The sequence below is a fragment of the Siniperca chuatsi genome, linkage group LG15, assembly GCF_020085105.1.
Source record: "Siniperca chuatsi isolate FFG_IHB_CAS linkage group LG15, ASM2008510v1, whole genome shotgun sequence".
Taxonomy (NCBI): domain Eukaryota; kingdom Metazoa; phylum Chordata; class Actinopteri; order Centrarchiformes; family Sinipercidae; genus Siniperca; species Siniperca chuatsi.
This window is the reverse complement of record NC_058056.1, coordinates 10,067,020-10,087,601: the sequence shown is the minus strand read 5'-3', so window position 1 is coordinate 10,087,601 and position 20,582 is coordinate 10,067,020. Positions and strand designations below refer to the sequence as shown.

The 20,582-nt window shown below is 39.8% G+C and overlaps 4 protein-coding genes across 6 annotated transcripts; 3 read left to right on the top strand and 1 right to left on the bottom strand.

Annotated features, from left to right (window-relative positions):
• The first annotated feature begins 585 nt into the window (after positions 1-585).
• syf2 (SYF2 pre-mRNA-splicing factor) lies at positions 586-6,557 on the top strand. The gene is made up of 7 exons (XM_044167924.1): positions 586-701; positions 1,055-1,153; positions 1,467-1,592; positions 2,261-2,378; positions 4,062-4,152; positions 4,753-4,851; positions 6,165-6,557. The coding sequence occupies exons 1-7, from the start codon at positions 684-686 to the stop codon at positions 6,328-6,330; spliced, it is 717 nt and encodes a 238-aa protein (XP_044023859.1). The 5' UTR covers positions 586-683; the 3' UTR covers positions 6,331-6,557.
• A 2,833-nt stretch (positions 6,558-9,390) lies between these two features.
• On the bottom strand, positions 9,391-12,892 carry rsrp1 (arginine/serine-rich protein 1). 2 transcript variants are annotated; one of them, XM_044167914.1, is made up of 5 exons: positions 12,557-12,892; positions 11,532-12,135; positions 11,210-11,382; positions 9,853-9,930; positions 9,391-9,717 (listed from the first exon to the last, which is right to left on the bottom strand). In XM_044167914.1, the coding sequence occupies exons 2-5, from the start codon at positions 12,112-12,114 to the stop codon at positions 9,568-9,570; spliced, it is 984 nt and encodes a 327-aa protein (XP_044023849.1). In that variant the 5' UTR covers positions 12,115-12,135; positions 12,557-12,892; the 3' UTR covers positions 9,391-9,567. The 2 variants fall into 2 exon arrangements, 1 of the variants encoding a protein (XP_044023849.1); XR_006374694.1 differs by lacking the exon at positions 9,391-9,717 and having other exon boundaries at positions 9,888-10,434; positions 10,677-11,382.
• Positions 12,893-14,403: 1,511 nt separating this feature from the next.
• mgst3b (microsomal glutathione S-transferase 3b) lies at positions 14,404-16,439 on the top strand. The gene is made up of 4 exons (XM_044167920.1): positions 14,404-14,635; positions 14,784-14,906; positions 15,215-15,287; positions 16,097-16,439. The coding sequence occupies exons 1-4, from the start codon at positions 14,510-14,512 to the stop codon at positions 16,195-16,197; spliced, it is 423 nt and encodes a 140-aa protein (XP_044023855.1). The 5' UTR covers positions 14,404-14,509; the 3' UTR covers positions 16,198-16,439.
• A 998-nt stretch (positions 16,440-17,437) lies between these two features.
• tmem50a (transmembrane protein 50A) lies at positions 17,438-20,580 on the top strand. 2 transcript variants are annotated; one of them, XM_044167923.1, is made up of 7 exons: positions 17,438-17,595; positions 18,152-18,257; positions 18,443-18,555; positions 19,131-19,198; positions 19,423-19,515; positions 19,792-19,852; positions 19,941-20,580. In XM_044167923.1, exons 2-7 carry the CDS (start codon positions 18,156-18,158, stop codon positions 19,984-19,986), a joined length of 483 nt encoding a protein of 160 aa, XP_044023858.1. In that variant the 5' UTR covers positions 17,438-17,595; positions 18,152-18,155; the 3' UTR covers positions 19,987-20,580. The 2 variants fall into 2 exon arrangements, with proteins under 2 accessions (XP_044023858.1, XP_044023857.1); XM_044167922.1 differs by having other exon boundaries at positions 17,468-17,595; positions 18,124-18,257.
• Positions 20,581-20,582: the final 2 nt, after the last annotated feature.

The following is a 20,582-nucleotide window of genomic DNA, read 5'->3' as shown; positions in this document are numbered from 1 at the left end:
GTTGTGGTAAATTACAAAATATCATCTGTTCAACATGGAAAAGCCTCCAGCTCTTTGAGAGAGAAAAGATGTAAAAACGTCCTTCACATTACAGAATTTTATTCTCATGACTGCAAAGGCCATGGGTTGATGGGCGGAATGTTTTTAGCATGACAGCATCTCATCTTACAGAGTGTTAACATCATGGGAAGTGGACCATAGGATGCATCTGATTTTGAAAAATTGCCACACATCCTTCCATCATCAGTAGTTGTCACTGAAAACAATGGTCAAAACCGGAATTGATGTTATATATGATGAATAAAAGTAAATCATTTGGAGATTAAATATAGATGTGTTGTAATTTTGTGATTATGATGAAAATGAGTGATTGATGAGTGACGTATTTGTGAAATCAAAAGAAAGGAAAAATATTCAAGTTCAGAGGAAAAAACTATGGTGATCTTATTGGACAAAACTAATTTAAAAAAACGGCTGTAGAAAGTTTTTTGTTGTAACTTGACTGAATATATTCAGTCATATTTGGAGGAAGAGATGGGCTCTCCCACAAAATATACATTTATTTATTTAAACATTTTCTGACCAAATAATAAAATGTAACCGTTTACGTTTATCCTTTTCGTAATATCCGGTATCAACGTCAGACTTCCTGTCTTCTTCCTCCGTGTAACGTTATCACAACAATGGCGTCCTGTAGCGAGGTTAGTAGTTTCGCTATTTTTAGTTCAAATTACCCAATTTATTTGATGTAGGTAGATTACAGTCGATCAGTATGATTCCTTTGAAGGCGATGTTTCATTTTGCCGGCGGAGGTTGTGTTTCTGTTCCACACTTGTTTACAATCTCGTGTAGTTGTGCTAAGCTAACCGTTGTTAGCGAGTGCAACATAACGTTAGCTAGTCACAGACTACGGGATATCTTTTTCCCTTCGCTGTCTATTTCTGATAGATATGTTCTGCTATCTTGTCTGTGATAGAAAACACTTTAAACCATTAAATAGTCTCGTTTTATTGTCGTATTTTTAATAGATAGTGGTAACTGTCGTTATTTTCAGGAGTCTGCTACAGCCACTGGAGAGGAACCGACTGAAACTCTTCCGTCCCAGAAGAGAGAAGCGAGACTACGAAAATTTCGAGAGTTACATTTCAAACGGGTGAGTTGTTTACCTTTACCTGATTAAATCATATTTACGTTATAGACAGAAACCTTTCTAGTGTTGCCACTAAGTTACTTGGCTATGAGGTGGTGACAAGCTGGACACAAAGCTGTGAAAAACACTTAACACCAGAAGCACTGTTAATGTTTTTGTGTCAGTTCAAGAAATATTTGTTTTGACTCCTAGAAATAATCATGTTTAGGTACATGCTCTGCCCCAAGTCATTAGGTGCTTGGATGGGTATTTCTGATGGACCCACTTGCATGCAGCTGCTTGTACAACATGTCATCATGTGTTATTTCCGCTGCAGAATGAAGCACGCAAGCTCAATCACCAGGAGGTTGTGGAGGAGGACAAGAGACTGAAACTCCCCTCTAACTGGGAGGCTAAGAAAGCCCGACTGGAGTGGGAACTCGCTGAAGATCAAAAGAAAAAGGTATTTAAATTTAGTATTCATAAACTCTATAGTACTCTACATATTCAGCATGATCATGACAAGATATCGAATCCGATTGTCGAAATGTATGGTGCCATGAAACACAGATCAGACAGAGTTGCAGTGTCAACAAGTAGCAAGTTTGTAGACTTAAAGCTATCCAATCGTGTATGTTTCATTTCTCTCCTGTGACACACTTGTGGTGAAGCTGAAGCACCATCAAATTATTGCTAAGGATAGGTGTCCTTAGAGGAGGGGTGCCATGGGGATAAAAAAAAAGTAAAACTGCACTGACTAAGGTAAAGGGCTGTGGTAGCACATTAATCACTATACAAAATATTTTGTTCACACGTTGTTTTTTACTTTAATACATGGCTAGGGGACCACTGACCAAAGAGCACAGTGCATCAACCTCCTTATACCTGTTTGACTCCTGCTGTGCTGCCTGATTTCCTTATGCGTGGCTCTCTCGTACCTGCATCGCCATTTTCATGCATACATTCAGAGCCTAGATTTTATATTAGTGCTCCCTCCAAGAGAATAATCATTTTGAATATTGCCACAAACTCAACCCAAGGGACAATTTACTCATGAAATATCAAATCAAAGAGTCAGATACATTTAGTATTGCTTTGTGTTTATTAATAAAACAAATATTTGGCTTCCAGGAATGTGCTGCCAGAGGGGAGAACTATGACAGAGTGAAACTGCTGGAGATCACTGCTGACGATGCAGAGCGGTGGGAGAGGAAGAAAAAGAAGAAGAACCCAGACACAGGATTTGCAGGTTGGTGGCAGGGTCTCCAGTGGAGACACACATGGATTGTTTGCAGTGTACTCTTTGATCTTCAGAAATATAACACACAGGTGTATTGTTCTCTGATGAACTTGACTAAGGCTGCATTCAGACATTATTCATTCCAGCGTGAAAAAATAACCCCACAGCCCTCTCATTCATTTGGATGGAGCCAGTCTGCCGACGTAGCAGGGGTGCCAACGCAGGGGGCTCAGGCAAAAATGTTGAACCTGGCTCAACTTTCGTTGTAATGTAATGTAACGCGTCACACTGGCCAATCAAAGACATGCAACCACACCTTCCTGGTGGATTACTTTGTAAAGTGAATGCTGTATTTCTGCTGTTTACCTCAACTATTGTGATGAAAGATAAAATAGTTGGCACTGTGATAACTGTGTCTGTTAGTATTAGAAACCGTTGTGGAGTTCAAGTTTATTGTCACATGTACAAGTACAGTGAAATACAGTGTTTTGCCATCTTTAAACGCATTCATCTTCCTAGATCGTATTTCATATCTGACCAGTACCTTAACCAACAAATATGTTTGAGGAATAATGACACAGCCTCCTGCACTTACATTATTTTGTGCTCCTATTTAGTCTCACAGACCAGCATGCACACACACATTTCAACCTTGTGGTGGTAGGAGAAACAATAAGGCTGCCATCTTTGATTACTCTCATAGAACAGTTCTGCAAATAATGACAAGTACTGATGATGGCCATGTAAGGATATGTGGCAGTTTTTCAACATCAGACACACTCTACGTCCATCTTTTGATAATTCTGGCCTTTCTGGCAGAAAGCCAACCGGACGAAACACACCTTGTTACTCCGCCTCCCCATCAGTAACTTCATCACATCAGTATAATTATGCTGCACTATACTATACTGCACCTACTGTACATTGTCATACTTAGGGGTACTTGGGGGAAAAAACTGTGATCTACTGGCCAAGTGGGCTAGTGGGGAAAAAATTATAAGTTGGACAGTGAAAGTCCAAACTGTTCAAGGTTGGCAGTCATTGTTAAACACACTGAAGTGGTTGTCACTTACTGATTGTATTGACTCTGGAATTTTACAGTCACGTCAGCAAATGGCGATTGGATCAAACAGCTTTATTTTAGGCATGAGTAAACCCCCCTGTCCCGTTATAGAACCTGAGTCTATTCATTTAGTAAATAGTAATTTAATACAGCGTACTCTTGAGGAAACAAGTGGTACACCGTGATTCTGGTCTACTATTCTGTTCTGCTGTGCCATGGCATGTGACCGTTTGAAAGAAGTTTCCCCACTTCTTTATCTCACAGTGAAATGTTGCTGCCTAAATCCTCCATAGCAGCAGTGTAAAAAGCAATACTGGTTGCATGTAAGGAGCCCTTGGGATATTAATGATCTCAAACTGCTCCCAATTTAATCTACTGAAAAAAGACTTGCTATGTCTCCTAAATATGGCTGCCATCTGTTGCATCAAAACCTCCTCTGAATTAAAACCTCTGGGGAGAAAATTATCACCAGAGGGGCTTCAAGAGAGGAAGGGAGGAGGAGAGTTGCCTCTTCGTCCCCCTTAACCAACCGCAGGTTGTGTTGCTTAATCTTGTGCCTGCTTGCTGTTTGTTCTGGTAATTATAACCCAGTCAAATTTTTTCTCTCCGTCTCACACAATGGACTGCAGGTTATGCCGAGGCCCAATTCCGACAGTACCAGAGACTCACCAAGCAAATTAGACCAGACTTGGAAAACTACGAGAGGCAGAGGGAGGAATGGTGAGTTAAGCCTCTGTCCCATCTTCCTTTGCTGTGACAGTACTGTATTTGTGTCTTCTAATACTTTATCCAGATAGACATACAGCTCAACATGGGAGGCATTTTTGTGCATTCCCACTAACAGGGTCAATAAAATGATACATGAGGACATCTCTGCTATTAAGACCGTAACTGTGAAATTTCTAGTCAAGTAAAATGAATTGTAACAATTTACTCGCCGTAATCATCTTAGAATTCACCCATCGTGTAGGCATCACATGTGCAGAAGCATTTTCTATATGCCATCTTACGTACCCCCACATTTTCCCTGGGGTTAGTGTTGACATAGCTGCACACTTCCGAAATAATTTAGATTGTAAAGTGCTAGGCACTCGCTAAGGTCAAAGAAGAGTTCAGTGCCTGCAGGCTTTTCACCCTGAAAGGCTGACACATGCAGAACCGTGGAAGATGCGCCGACACATTTTCCCTCAAGCCCCATCATCTTCTCTCATTAGGATTACCATAATCACAATGATGGAATCGAAAGGTCAGTTTTAAGTATGTTAAAATGATGATTATCTGTGGTTATGTATTTCTAATTCCTTGGCTGGTGCTCCACAGTGGTGAGGACTTCCACCCCACATCCAATAGCCTGATCCACGGCACCCATGTGCCCACAAAGGACGGCATTGACCGCATGGTGGAAGATGTTGAGAAACAGTAAGTCACTCCAAAACAGACAGTAGGAGCCTGCCCATTAAGTATCAGCCTGACTCACTGGGCAGACCACTATGATAAACCTTCATACTAACTGACTGCTCTTTGACTTCTGCTCCCTGTGCTTTTGCAAATGAGAAATAACAAGAGGCACTTGACTGGGCTAACAAGCTCTAATCTCTAATGATGGAGAACTTTGACAAAATAATGAACTGTACATGAGGCAGGTCATTAGTCATATGTAAAATGTTCCTCCGTAGAATTTCATCCCCCCCCCATGACTTTATTTAGGAAAAGCACGTGTGACCTCAATCTTGCTAATTATGAGTTGCTTAAGCCAAACAACCCAAATGTATTTTTATGTATCACAGAAATGCAGCGGGTTCAGTCAGTCCTTTTTCGGCACTGGCACACCACAAACGTAGTGTGCAGATAGGTCTGGAAATATGAGACTATCTCAGATGTAATAAATTTATGTGTGGAAGGAGTCTGTGACCACTTCACCAATTTGGAAGAGGGGGGTGTTTTGTGTGAACCGGGGCTTATCTTAAGAAATCAGCCTTAGAGCGGAAATCCTGATGCAAGCATCTGATAGGAGGCAATTCATTATTATCTGCATGGAGTGATGCTTAGATGGTGGGGGCAGCAACTTGTGGACCACCATAAACCGAATATTTCTCAAGGCACAGCTCCTGGTCAGACCGTGGCAGACTATGTACATTGCCTTATGTCAAACAAATGGTCCTGTGGTTACCCCAAATAACCATACTAAGTGTTTTGTTAAGTGTGTGTGGGTAGATGGTTTGGCAAACCTTTATGAAAAAGAGGCCACTATAAAGTCACAACATAAAGTAATCAAACAGTACCTTCGGTGTCCCTCACATTTAACTGACTGCTGTTTCAAACAGTTTAGTTCTTCAGCTGGTTCTTTAAGTTTTTATCTTTGCTACAGAAGTCTCTTTCACCTTTGATTACCCTGGTCTTTCCCTGAGCTGTTCTATATTTGAGACAGTCTAAGGCTTGTGTTAGAGATGCGACTGTGAGGCATTAGACAAGGATTCAGTTGCCAGGGTATGACGCACAACAATGCTTTGAAGACACAGTGAATCAAGACTGGGAGCTTACAAATTGACAGTATTTTCCTCTGAGTGTGTATGTGTGTGTTAGGTTTTCCATCGCCACTCTCCTTGCCAAAATTTAAATGCACACCCCCAAAATATTGCCTGTAGCCAATTATTGTTATTGGATATGCCATGGATAGTGGCCATACTGGTTTATGAAATCCTCCCTAAGCTGCTTTTATTTGCGATTGTCAGGATCGAGAAGCGCGCCAAGTACAGCCGACGCAGGGCCTACAACGACGACGCAGACATTGACTACATTAACGAGAGGAATGCCAAGTTCAACAAGAAGGCGGAGCGGTTCTACGGCAAATACACAGCAGAGATCAAACAAAACTTGGAAAGAGGCACGGCTGTCTAGTGGGTCCAGTCACCTCAGTGGACATGTTCACTGCTTTCATTTTGTCTTCATTTAGGACTTTTGGATGTTATTTTTTCCTTCTCATTACTTGCTGCATAACAAGAATACGTGTATTAAAATGCTAAAATGGACTCTGTATTGTCAGGCAGTTTTGTTTTTTTTTTAATCATGCTGAGGATATGTAATGTGTGGTGTTCCTTTGTACAGTATTAAAAGTTAAAACAACACTATGCTTATACTTCTCATTTATTTTTTTTAAATAAACCACTTCCAGTTATCCAGCTATCTTGCACACTTGTTGGTTTTTCTGCGGTTTTACTGCGTGTGGTCTCATGATGGATACATTTTGAGCGTGAGAATGAAATACCATCACACCTCAGGGCATGTTTAGCAGAAGATGCCAGCCAGAAGAATGTTTTAGTGTAGGTGCACATAGAAATACGGACCAACAATAGGGCAATTCAATTTATCCACTATCATCTACATCTCAGTTTAACCAACTTGCCCCAAGCTGCAACATGAGCAGCAAAGCCTTGTGACTGGAGAAGAGAGAAGACATGCAAACAGGTTCCCATACAAGTCTCCCATTTCTGAACTTGTGCCTGTGTGAATATAGGGACATTGGTTTGTGATGGGAAAGTCATAACCAACATTGAAGTGAATCAAACTTATTTATTTTTGTTATTAATCCTCACAGGATAGTGTGCAAAGATACAATGACAAGTTTATGTTTCGCTGATGAAGGGCAGGGGAGGTCTTTGATATCGGAGTCTGCTCTAGAGCCGTTAGGGAGTGGATTAAGTGTTCAGGTTTATGATTGTTATATTTTTGTATGGTCTTATCTGATTAGCCTGAGGATATTGGCTAGGAATTGTATAAGGAACAACACAACATAAATTCACTGTGTGTCTCACAGATTATCTGACAACTTTGATTCTTTCAAGGCCAACTGCCAGTTCAAGCGTTCCCTGTAAGGCAAAATTGGTATGATCTAAGTCTAGTAAACATAAGAAAATGACTGGATAAATAACTGAGGGTTTTTTTCTATAGACACAAAAGCCTGCAAGTGACTAAGTGGCAAAATAAAACATACATGATGACTCCATGTGTCATATTTGGATGGCAAGACAAACCTGTCATCTCTGCTTTGCCTGGTAAATAAAACTAGAGGGGACTATGCTTTGTTTGTGTGCATATTACTGATGTGCATCAACTAAACAGCACCACCTCCCTGCTCTAGTATCTCTTCTGCCGCCACCAAGACTGACTGTGTTATGTGTTTGCATGTCTTATCTCCTATCAAAGTAATTAATCAGAATTACAGGTCAGTTTACAGCAGGAGACACGCAGTCTGGCAGTCAGACTCATTCAAAACGGTTTTACCTTTTCGTTACAACAGATTGTGACATGTATCTGAATATCAGTCTGGAAAATCTTGGGAGGATTAAAATGTATTGCTCACTTAATAGATAGTTATCTCACCTGATAGGTAACTTACCTTCTAGCAATAATTCACTAGTATTTTTTTAGCATATGCCAAAAACCCGTCGAGCTAGATGCACACAAGCTTTAGGCTAAGTAGCACAGCCACCACAACAGCAGAATGTATCAAGTTACTCAAGAAGGAACATGTTGTGGAAGCAGACAGCTGATAGTGATTGATGTTTTGGTGATCATCTGAGTGCCAGATGCAAAAAAATAAAGAGTTCTGTGTGTGGCTGTGATTCCTAGATAGTGGTTGATACATTATTACAGGTGCTATTCAGCAGACATTTTGACTTGTCATAGTAGGAAGAGCACACAGGTGTCACTAATAACATTAACAATCGCTCTGTTCTATTCAAGTGTCCCAGTAAGCACAATTATGCACTATACCAGGACCCCGAAGCTAAATGGAATTCAGCCATCATTCATTTTATTATTTACACTTGTGCTTTTCCTACTGTGACTTCCATGAAAAAGGCTACTGTACAACATGATCCAGAGAGCAGAGTCCACTACAAATTATGAGGAACCTTGTGTCTCTACTGTGGAGTTGTTTGAAGTATCATTTTAAACACTTCAGTACTGTAATACAGCAGTATATGGATACCTTGGTATCATTATTTTGTATCTACTTTTGGAACTAGCCTGATAATCACACTGACTTGCCATTTTGTATCTCTTCATTCACATTTAAATCGGAGATGTTGGCAGTGATTCAGAGGTCTGGAACCAGGGTACTGCATCAACCTCAGTCTTTTAAATATCTCACAAAACATTGCCCATGCACAGACGAGTTTCTGCAGACCTATGATAATACTGACACTGTGTGGTCATCAGAGAAATTGCAACTGACTTGTAGCCATTTTCCAAGTTGACTTATTTGTCCATGTACTCAGTCAGAGGAAAAGCAATATCTGGAATATTGCAATATCTACACACACACACACACACACACTTAGGTTGGACTGTAGGATAAAACCTTTTAAAACGAGGCAAACATGCAACTGGCAACGGAAGGCCAAGAAACAAACTATTTTTTCCGTGAGACAAATGTGCCACCTAGTTGTCTTTCTCAGCTTCCAGATCTGTTTACCTGTTCGTACATGTACTCACTATTGTGGCTACTTAATCGTTTCCATTTGTGATTTAGTTCTTTTTGGATATGCATTTTGTTTGTCAAGTTAAAGACTCTGCATCACAAAAACTGGGAATTGGGCCTTATTTTACATACATTCAGCTGCACATAATTGTGCATTTATGTACCCTTACTTATTAATGTACCCCACTGGAATATCTGAATACACCATCACTTTATTCTAGTAACTGACAAGCAAGTAGTAAGGAGCATTCCTGTATGAATAATTAACCTTGTCATTATTGGTCAAGAAGTTAAAACCTAATTTCTCTACATGCATGATTTTAGTCAGTATTGGAACTCTGAAACCTTCTACTGACCATCTGATTAATTGCCTATTAAAGCTTTTCCCTGAATAGTTTTTCAGGCTCTAAATGGAGTCACTGAGTGCATATCAGTGATTTAAGAAACTAGTTACAAAATGGACATGAAACAACCACTTTATCAAATAAATATCTTTATTGAATCCATGAACAGCACAATACACAACGAAGGGAAAAAAATAATCCCACCTGAACGAATTCGTCACTTCTCCCCACTTAACTCTTTAACATCTGAAAAAAAGCGTCAACCATGAAATGTACAAAATATTTACAGTGTCCATGTACTCTGCCACACTAGTGTGATGTGGCGAGTGTGTGTTTGCGTGCGTTGGAGGATTGGACTGCAACCCAGTGTCCATAGGGCTTCCTGCTTTCATGGCTGTCCACTCTTGGAGTTACCTTAGCACAAGATGGAGCTGCCACTGTAGGTTTGATCACAGAATTCTAACAGGACAAGATTAGGAGAGACGTTAGAACACATCAATATATGTTCAGGGTGATGTAAAGCAGTCTTTGCTTTGGTTTTTAACATTAACACTTTAGGACAAACAGGAAGAAACTGCAATTTAAGTCACTTACATTAATGCTGAAAGAGATTATTTTCCTTTTTGGGGACATCGTTGAGCAGGACATATCATCAGGCTCCACCTCACTGTTCTGAAAAAAGAAACAGACCTAGTTAGATATGCGTGTGAAACTGATGGTAGAGTGAGCTTTGACAGTTTGTGAAGGTCATATAGCTGGATTATAGCTTCCATTACTAATACTGTAAAGCACTTCTATTGCATAGATAATTATTTAAGTGTTAGCTTCAACAAACTGCAGCTCTCATGCACACACACCCCCCTGCTGTCAAAGGCTAGGCTTGACCATTAAATGAATGCTTCAAGGACAGACCTTGAAACAGAATAAAACAAAAAAATACAAACAAAATATCAAAGTAAAAAGGATGTCTTCTCTGTCTACAGTGGCAGAATGATGGTGACGTAGGTTTCCCAGCCCCTCAGCACACGGCTCATGTACCAACTTATCTTTGACATACGGAGAGGAGTTCTTCGTCTGTTTTTAGTTCTCTTGACAGGAATAGTCACTATAACGCAGTCCACACGCCTGCGCTCCATCAGCGAGTGGAGGATTCTGTTATATAACGACCCATTTCAACTGCAAACATAAATACATTTGTAATGTCAAAACTCTACTGCCTATCTACATGAAATGGAGTCAGTGTAATACAATATCTGAATTTCCTGTGCATCATCTATGGATCTGTGTGTAATTAGCATTTGTATGGACTGTGTGCATCATGTCGAAATGTGAGGTAATCCACATATGTGTGTGTTTTAATTGCAAACCTATAGTTGCTCAACTAAACATTGTGAACATTACAAGAGTTTTCAGTTAACCTTTCACACAAACACATATTGTCGTCACCCAAGTCACATGACAGCCCTTTAATCCCAGGTGCCGATGAGTGAAGGAGACCACTGTCATGTTATCTATGAAGACAGGAATAAATACAGAGAGTATGTGTGTTCCCTCAGGGGTCCAAAGGTTAACACAAGACACAGGAAATTCAACACAACATATAGACCTCACGCTTATCAATAGACAACTGTAGACATTACACCGTGCTTGATATACTGTATATTTGTTGCAACTTTGAGAAAATCGTGTGACAGCTAGGATCAACTTTTATAATATAATAATTCTTCCTGTACAGTCAAAGATGTGTGTCCATTAATGGTCAGTGCACTGTTATGCACAAGTGGTATGAAAAACTATTAGCTATCCCTAAAATTCTTAACACCCTTTACCTTGTATTTATATCTAGTCCATGATAGAAAAAAATAACTTGAATTAGAATCTGTGACGAAGCCTTATCTTTAGTGTGTGGTGTGTTCCATGTGAAGCTGACATTCACTCTCAAGACACCCACCTGTGACTGAGTCTTTTCAGGGTCTTGTCTCACCCTTGTCTCTGGCGACACCCATTTGGACTCCATCGATGGCTCTGACAGGATTGGTTTCACACTCTCAGGAAGTTCCAGCTTCTCCACTCCTAGGATCTTCATAGCATTGGCCTTTGCAGCTTTGAGGAGTTCTCTTTTATCTGGGGAACACAAACAAGTTTTGAGAGAAGATTCAATTTGTTATGTAATTCAACATTTATGTAATATTCAACGTCAAAGTCTGCCTCTGTAGACAATAAATACAAATACAGAGTAATTACTATTCCCTTGTTTTATCCAATCAACTTACCATCCAAACTCAAACTGACAGAGCGTCCTGAAGATATGGTCTTTGAGCAGCTTCTGTGGGTTCTGGATGGGGATCGGGGAAACCTGCATCTAAACCGGCTCGCAGCCCTCCTGTACCTGCTCCAACGGCTAGAAGACCTGGAGCGGGACCTGGAGTGTCTGTGACGCGAGTACCTGTCTGGAGAAGGCGAGCGGCTGTAGGAGCGAGAGTGGGCCCTGTAGGGGCGTTTCGGGGAGCGGTGGTAGCGGCCACGGCCATACCTGTGATGGTTATCACAGCGACAGCGGGAAGAATGTCTGTGGCAACGAGGGTGAGAGCGGGACCTAGGGTGAGAGCGGGACCTGCTGCTGGATGAAGACGAGGTTTTAGAAGATGAAGAAGGTGATGGAGACTTGTAACGGCCCCTGTGGCTCCCACGTCCCCTGTAGCGGCCAGAGCCAGAGGAGTGGCCGCTGCCACGGCTGCTTTTGGATCGGGAGCGAGAGCGAGATGAGGCAGGGCTTTTCTGGTCAAAGATTACACTGATGCCATCACTCTGACGAGCGTGGGCCATTTCAGAGAGTGAGTCGTTTCCCTTGGCCATTCTTTCGATTTCTGGCACAGGCTGAAATGAGAAACAAAAATCTGCATAAGTATTTCAAGAAAAAGAACTTCTTACAGTTATCAGTAAACCTTGATGGCCCCTTGTAGTCATAGTAGCAGTAACATGCATCACAGTTTATGTGTAAGCCTGTCTGTTGTTGCATAACAGTTGTTTTCTCAGTGCTGCCCCTAGCGAGCAAAGCAACGCTGTGTAACTGCAACGGCTCAATGTAGAGTTCTGGAAATTTCCACAATGACGCAAGCTAAAGATAGCTTGACTAGCTTGTGCTAACGTCTGTTATCACTTAATATCCAATGCCTTCGCTCATGATTAAAAACCGACTTTTGACATAAAGATTACAATTACATGAGCAATACATCAATATTACAAAATAAACTGTTTACACAAAACAAGTTATGCTAGCTGACGTTGTATTTCTTACCAGGTCGACTGTGGCTTGAATCCTTTGTTCTGATAACGTCGATATAAACGATGTATGTCGAGATAGTCGCCTTCTAAAATGTATCACGAGACGATAACTTACGAATAGATCTTTAAAAATGCTCAAATTTGTTGAAGTAAAAGTATTTGTGAAAGCGCAATGGTTGTCTCTTCCTAGAAGTTGACCCTTCTGTCGTCGTCACTCAAATGAAAGCGAAGCTGGTGGAGCAACAGGCTTTGTGTCGTCTCTCGAAATTCCCCTCATCTGTTGTTGTTGTTCTTCTTCTTCTTCTTCTTCTTCTTCTTCTTCTTCTTCTTCTTCTTCTTCTTCTTCTTTAGTGCGTTTTATGGCGGGTGGCACCAGCGTTAAGGTGCATTACTGCCACCTACTATGTTGGAGTGTGGACCAGAGTTATCCATCCCCTTAATTAAACAAACAAACAAACAATAATATATATAAACAGCATATATAACTACTCCCTGTTTGAACAACAAATACCATTCTGCAAAAATTCATGCATTCATATTAGGTGACAAATGTTGCCCTTCTTTTAATTTAGTTACATTTTTTTGACATTACATTATCACTGTTATTTTCACAAAATTCAAATCTCCAGATATATAATTTTTTTATTGTTTGTTACATATATATATATTTTTAAATCACTGATCACAACATTATTTTGAACAGCCCAGTTTCTTTCAAACAATGAAATAGCCTCCCTAACCCTAATTCAAATGTTTTATTTTTTAGACTCAGTTCCACTCCAAGCTTCCTGATTTCCTTCTTTAATGTTTCTCGTTCTCCACGGAGTCCTCTATTTGACAGTGCTCACATAATCCTGAGGGATGTTCATCTTTGTTAAGATGTTCTCCTCTTTGGTGCTCCTTTGAGCTGCCCTCACGGTGCCCACTTCTCACTGTGCTGCATAAAGGTGTGTTTCCTGTATCCCAACTGTGCTGCTACTCTTTAATGATGTTTCTTTTGATTATTCCATTTGCTTCAGATTTACTTATTGACATCTGTTGTTCCGAACGATTTGATTATTTTGAGCGGCTCACTGTCTCAATGTCTCTGTTTGGTATGAAGGAAAGGAGTCGATTCGCTCTGACCGAAAAGTTGTTACTTTTTAATTTCCAGGATATGTATTCTCCAAAACTGACATTGCTGCATGTGCCCTTATTATCTAATATGTCAAACAACAGGCAAACAGCAGAGAAGCAGAAGTGTTTGGATCCACTTTTCCAAAAAAAAAAAAAAACAACATCTGTGAAAATAGGATACATTGCAGAATGCAGTAGCCTTCAGTAGCCCGGTGCATATATTATATATTTAAGTTGCACCCTGGCGTGGAGTGGAGATGAGAAGAAGCAATGCCATGAACAAGCAATCCATTCAGTGCACATTATTATGGCCAAACGCGAGCTATTCCTTTGCGGCAACTGAGCTGCATTTTGGACAACGTTTTTTAATTCGTGTTTTGAGATAAGGACCCTGAGCGTCCATCTATTTTGACTGAAGAAAAATAAAATGAAATTAATCATACGTGATATTAATGGTATTCCTTATCCATACACTTCAGACATCACAGCATTAGTGTAATTCTGTTTCCCGTATGATCATAAAAATGGTCTGAATTATATGTTTTAAGGTATCATAAAATGATTAAAGTCGTGACGATAATGATGATGATGCGTATCATTATTATTGTTATTATTGAGCGGGTTAAGAAATTGTTCACGTTTCAGCATGTGGGCTGAACTTGATTGCGCAACAAAAAAATGGTGGTATTTCCCTTTAAATATAACCTCGGCAGGCAAGCGATCTCGCGATCTTTTAGGTAAGTTTACTTTGTTGCTTCCTGCTTCTGCACTGGGCTACAAAGCAAAGTCGCCTATCGTGTCGTTTTCGCCGCCGTCTTCTGAAAAATACAGGCCAATATATCGAGCAGAGATGGACGTCCTGACTGTATTACCGTCCAGCTTTGGATATGTCATATTTACCTACCTCTACAGCTGGATTATGCTGGGGTATTTAGCAGTTAAGGTTGGGGGTGCCAGGAAGAAGTACGGCGTTCAGGTAGTGGACTTTAGTGACTTTAGTGGAAAATAATGAAAACAAATGGGAGTAAAGTTAAATACTGGGCGCTCATAAGTGTATTGGATGCTTTTTAAATTTGTCTCTCTGGCTAATTTATCGTATGTTTGATCTCCGCCTCACTTTGCAGTATCCCACTATGTACAGTGACAAGGAGCAGGTGTTCAACTGTATCCAGAGAGCACATCAGAACACCCTAGAGGTGTACCCTCAGTGGCTTGTCTTCCAGACCATTGCAGCTCTTGTCTACCCGGTATGTGTCATTTTTCCACTCTTAATTACAAATACGGGTACGGCTAATCCGTGGCTATTTGTAATTAAGAGTGGGAAAAAAATTGTGTGTGTGTTGCATGTATTCTTTTGGGCTTAGAAGGGCCAATAAAATTGTTACAACACATAATGTCAGACGTGTGGGAGGAGCAAGCAATCCTCCTGATCTCTCTAGATAACAGAATCATGCCCAAAAGTCAGTGTCACAATGATTAAGCATATTTTCAAACTGTATCGCCCCTGTATTTCCCAGCTGTTTGTAATTCTCTTTTTCTTTATTCATAATCTCAGTTATCAGCATCTGTGCTGGGGGCTATTTGGGTGACCAGCAGGTTTTCCTATGCCTGGGGCTACTACACAGGAGGTAAGACTGACATTATGTTAATGTAATGTGGAAAGACTTAATGGAGGGCTAAAGCACTTAACTCAGTTCACCCATTCTTTTTATGTGTCAAATAGATTTTACACACATTTCTAGGCTGACATGATACAATTAAAAGACAGACCAATGTTATTTATATATAAGTATTGAATATAATATAAAAGTACATGGGTCAAAGTTATGAGTATAGAGGCTCTTAAAGAATAAAACACAAAGTATAATCATTTGTACTGGTAGCTGCTATGCTTTGTAATGATCACTGACTTGTGGTCATAATTCACCCACCTTCTTATCTACCACTGCAATAAGGTAGGTGATGCAATTACTCCAATACTGACTGTTGTAATCCAATCCTATCAGTCTTGTAAGGGATTTAACTCACAACAATTCATTAACAATTTCCACAAAAGAATGCTCAGAATAACATTGTAGCATTAGAGGTGTAAAGGCTGCAGTCCGGGTGTCACAGAGGTGACAGTACAGTGATTGCCTGAGCATTGCTCCTCACCTAGTTTTGTTTAATCATTTACAGAAGATAGCAATGAGCAAAAGATAATGAAAGATATGAGAGCGATACATCGATGAGGTCTAAATTATGGTAATTGTTCAAGTCAACTGGTGTTAGAACAAGTAATACACTGTCACTTAATGCATTATCTGCAAAATATTAGGTGTTCAGAATTTCAAAATCAGACCAAAACATTTCCTCATGAACAAATGTAGAATCTACTGTATTGTGTGGGTTGTATTCATTGTTGTTTCATATAATTCTGCTTTATGTTTTATTTCAGATCCAGCCAAGAGGATGAATGGTGCCTATGGCTACATTGGATACTTTGGTGTCATCATTCTGTCCATATCTGTAGCCTTGCAATTGCTTGGAGTCTTTTAAGACGATTGTCATCTTGTATTTGCCCATCTGACGTTTAGTCATTTATATTGGCTTGCATGGCATTTTCAAATGTATCAGCTATAAAGTAGTTGTACAATTATTTAAATGCTAATTTCAAATTATGATACTAAACATATTTTTATGGACCACTAACTTGATACTTGACATCTTTATATTCCAATATTTGTCATGAATGTCTACTCCATGTAATCATCGACAATAAAGTAGATGCTACAGACCCAGATATGTTCTCTATAGTACTCTGTTTACAGTTGCAGGCATTACAGTTTGTGAATAATAAAAGGGTCAGCAGCAGGCCTGAAGGTCCCATGTGACTCACACATGATGGTTCAGGCACAAATCTCCCATCAGAGCATACAGCAAATAGCTTCAAGTAGATCTACAGGTCATCTTGACACGCAATAATACTGGGGTGGAAACTAATAGATCTAAGAACATGTTGTGATGATTGTGTCTAGAAAGTTGTTTTATCTGAGATAACAAATATGTAATGTTTTCTCCCTTAGTTTCAATGAACAGCATGTTTTAAACATTTATTTAGCTGCTCTACACCCACACTGCTGAACCACCGATCAAGCAGTCACATTCACATAGGCCTATATACAAGGCAAGAACATACATAAATCCCTTGTTTAACATCCTCTCTCATATTTGTGTCTCTTTTATTTAAATATTATTTGAATTATATTTATGTATTTATTGTTTTTTTTACTTTGCTTAAATATGTGTTAGTTTAGTGGCAAATGTACTAGTGTATTCTTTTCAGGACCGAGTCCAACATGTGTTGTAGTTATGAAGGAATATCTTCATAAGTAAATGTGAAAGCATACTGTCTCTACAAAATGCTCATTCATGAACTAGTGGCTTGCTCGTACTTTACATTGAATGAGCCGTTAATACCACTTGTGTGCGGCAATTTAAGCATTTTCGTTGAAAATAATGAAGAAAATAACTACGAAGTCGGTTCTGTATAGTTAGGTTAGTGTTTTTAACATAGGTAGCACATGTATTCATTACTTTATAGGGCACTGATTTATTAAACTAAAGAAAATCCGCATGCAGTATGTTGTTTTATACTTTATCACTTTTAGTACGAACCAACTACGAAGTGGAACTACCCACTTGTCACATCTAAGTCGATTAACGTATTGATATCCTTGCATACCAAATGTGCTACTTTTTAAGTGGTTCATGTGCTTGTAGTATCGAACAAAATCCCATTTTGTCCACAACACCTGAAGGCACCAGTATCAACAGCCTCTCAGAGGTTCCCTCATCAAATGGGTGTGGATCAACTGCGCATGTGCATGACTGAGCTCTTTCGTTTGCTAAGTCGGATTTATCTAGGGGGTCTACATCAAAAACCGAAAATAAAAGGTAAGAATTCCATTGAATTTGACATTACAATCGAGTAATGCTGTTGGGGTGTGTGTTTTTGCTTGGTACTACCGTTGTCGTTTGAGTTATGCTATTATTTTTAGCGACTTCGTAGCAAGCAGAAACCTTCAAGGAAATGTTTGCTAGTGCCAAAGCGATGAACAAAAGAATCCGACGACACATCCGCGTTTTTTATCTAACGTTACTGTATGAATACACATTGTTATTCTATGTTTTTACAACTATAAAGTGGATACCTCGACAGCGTTGCTGTCGAATAGATGTTACAAGGCTTTAGTGTAAAAATCTGGAGTTGGTGTTTGGTAACCCAGGGAGTTGAGCATCATCCTGACAGTAACGTTACAGCGATTGCACACAAACATATAACTATACGTTGTTTTTGTACTAATATCAGTTTGTGGAGGAAAATAATTTGGCTTGTAGGCTACATACTGTATAATGAGCATTTGTGCTGTCGAGATGACTGAGTATTTCTATAAAGTTTTTGATGTCGTTTTCACTTTTAAGCATTGTTGGACCTAACGCCCTTTCCCAGAGTCATGTCAGGTTTTCTGGACGGAATCCGGTGCGGAGACTGCGAGTGCAATGTGGACTGGGGAGAGAGAAGAAACACCATCGCATCTATAGCTGCTGGAGTACTGGTATGTCTCTGATTTTCTCAGTTAAGGGCAGATAGACTGTAGCTACAGAGGGCTAATAATTAGTTTATGCAGAGCTGTGCAACTCCTGTTGTAAATGATCAGGATGCAGATTTATTACACATTTGCTGACATGCATGTTCATGTCTTTGAAGTCCCCAGGCTAACTGTGGATTTTGTTGTTGTAGTTCTTCACTGGTTGGTGGATCATCATCGACGCAGCAGTGAAATATCCTGATGAGGGACAGTTTCATCATGCCTATCACACTTGTGGAGTCATCGCTACAGTGGCCTTTCTCATGTAAGGCAGACTCGTTGACTGTTTCTGCCACAGGAATGTTAGATTCTTCAGTTTGCCAAAAAACTTCTCACCACAAGGTTTAATTGTTTGGTGTTTTTTAAGCTTAAAGCCTCATCTCCAGGGTATGGAGTTGCTCATTTGTCATGGAGATGGCATAGTTGTTATCATGTGACCTAGGTATAGAGTTTCAGTCACATGGTCGTCGTAGGTGGGGGTCGTTACCCCTGTCTCTGTTCAAGGATGATGGATGGCCTCCTTGATGTTTTTCACCTGCGAAAACGAACGATTGCGAACGATTGTGGTCCGGTGTTCACAGACAGCTGTAGTTACCTGATTGAAATTCCATATTTAGGTCACATGATAACAACTAAACCATCTCCATGACAACTGAGCAACTCCATCTGCTGAGGAGGGTGATGACTTGGGGCTGAAAGCTTCTGAAACGCCAAGTAAGCGGACCTTCTGATGGTAATTTCTGGTCTGTCAACATAGGCAATCAGGTAAAAGTAACTTACTAAGTAGCTTCAGATATGTTTGTAATAAAAAAAAATTCCCATCTCATGTGACCCATCTAGGATCAATGCTGTTTCAAATGGCCAGGTGAGAGGAGACAGCTACAGTGAAGGCTGCATAGGGCAGACAGGTGTGTATGATAGAATACACTTTCTCCATTTCCCTTTTTATAATGAGGGTTTCTTCATTGGATATTTTAATAATGTCACATCTGGTTTCTACGGTACTTGCGCCCTCATTTCAGACTGTTTTCTTGTATTAATATTACAACATACACGCAGTAAAACACAAACCCATAAAGAAGCGCTGTGACGAGTCACCCAGTAACCCACCCTTTCTTATCTCTGCTTGCAGGCGCTCGAGTGTGGCTCTTCCTTGGCTTCATGCTGGCTTTTGGCTCCCTCATTGCCTCCATGTGGATTCTGTTTGGAGGATTCGTAGTGCCTCGTAAGTCCTGATTGTTTGCTTAGCAGTTCAGTGATCAATTTTGGGGTGTGACATAGAGAGGCATTTTCCAGTATTGAGCAACTCAGAAGTGTGTTTTGAGAATTGTAGATATTAAAAAGAAGCCAGTATGATGCAGTAACATATGTATACATATGCTGTATGAAGCAAGCAAAATGTTGCACAGTCCAATCATGAACACATTTACTAAATGTGGTACTGTGTCAAATTATAAATGCAGCCTCATTTTGTAACCTGTAAATATGTTGCCTTTTGCAGAAAAGCCTGTTGTGTACCCTGGTATTGCCATTTTCTTCCAAAATGCATTCATTTTCTTTGGGTAAGTTAATGATCCTCAGTACTGACACTTCAGCACAGGTATTTTGTGGAAACACTTTTCTCACACTTTCTTCCTGTCTTCTGATTAGGGGTTTGGTCTTCAAGTTTGGACGTACAGAGGATCTGTGGCAGTAATGGACTCTGTGTGTCTCTCTTTATGTCCACTGTTTAACTCTGCTTTCTATATTGTATGACACAATATGCTTTAGCAGTTATTCACTTTATATATAAACTTTTTTAGCTTTCAAATTAACATGTTTAATTTATATAGTTTGCTGTATAATGGCTAAATCATAACTAAGCACATAGTTTAGATTCCTTGAAAGTTTGAATATTTTCAAGTGTGGCATCTTGAAATGTGTCTATTTGCACTCAGACTGTATAGTCATGTTGTTATAATGGTTTACAACTTGTGTATAAAACAATTGGGAGCTTTCTTCCTTCAACAGTCCCCATTTCCTTTGGGTATACTTACTTCTATGACACCCTTTAATTTGAACAGTCTCTTAAGTGGAAATAACAAATTATTATGATACAAAAAATCTTTGAGGGCAATATGTCATAATACTGTACACATTTACCAAATGCAACCATATGGGGTTGTTTGTATTTTTCCTGAAATAACACGATGTCAGCTCTGAAACTTGCAGTCATCCAGATTTATTGTTGAAGGTGTAACATCCAAACCATGAGGTCAGTTTCTGACAATAAATGAGTCTTGCATTCATGCT

Excerpts from the sequence above, each read along its gene's own strand:
- syf2 (XM_044167924.1), top strand. Across the intron at positions 2,379-4,061 it reads CCCAGACACAGGATTTGCAG|GTTATGCCGAGGCCCAATTC; the intron begins GTTGGTGGCAGG and ends AATGGACTGCAG. Across the intron at positions 4,153-4,752 it reads GAGAGGCAGAGGGAGGAATG|TGGTGAGGACTTCCACCCCA; the intron begins GTGAGTTAAGCC and ends GGTGCTCCACAG.
- tmem50a (XM_044167922.1), top strand. The coding sequence starts at position 17,499 with ATGGGTGTGGATCAACTGCGCATGTGCATGACTGAGCTCTTTCGTTTG. Across the intron at positions 19,199-19,422 it reads AGGCTGCATAGGGCAGACAG|GCGCTCGAGTGTGGCTCTTC; the intron begins GTGTGTATGATA and ends CTCTGCTTGCAG. Across the intron at positions 19,516-19,791 it reads TGGAGGATTCGTAGTGCCTC|AAAAGCCTGTTGTGTACCCT; the intron begins GTAAGTCCTGAT and ends TGCCTTTTGCAG.
- rsrp1 (XM_044167914.1), bottom strand. The coding sequence starts at position 12,114 with ATGGCCAAGGGAAACGACTCACTCTCTGAAATGGCCCACGCTCGTCAG. Across the intron at positions 11,383-11,531 it reads TGTCAGTTTGAGTTTGGATG|ATAAAAGAGAACTCCTCAAA; the intron begins GTAAGTTGATTG and ends TGTGTTCCCCAG. Across the intron at positions 9,931-11,209 it reads CTGAAAAGACTCAGTCACAG|AACAGTGAGGTGGAGCCTGA; the intron begins GTGGGTGTCTTG and ends TTCTTTTTTCAG.
- mgst3b (XM_044167920.1), top strand. The coding sequence starts at position 14,510 with ATGGACGTCCTGACTGTATTACCGTCCAGCTTTGGATATGTCATATTT. Across the intron at positions 14,907-15,214 it reads TTGCAGCTCTTGTCTACCCG|TTATCAGCATCTGTGCTGGG; the intron begins GTATGTGTCATT and ends TCATAATCTCAG. Across the intron at positions 15,288-16,096 it reads CTGGGGCTACTACACAGGAG|ATCCAGCCAAGAGGATGAAT; the intron begins GTAAGACTGACA and ends GTTTTATTTCAG.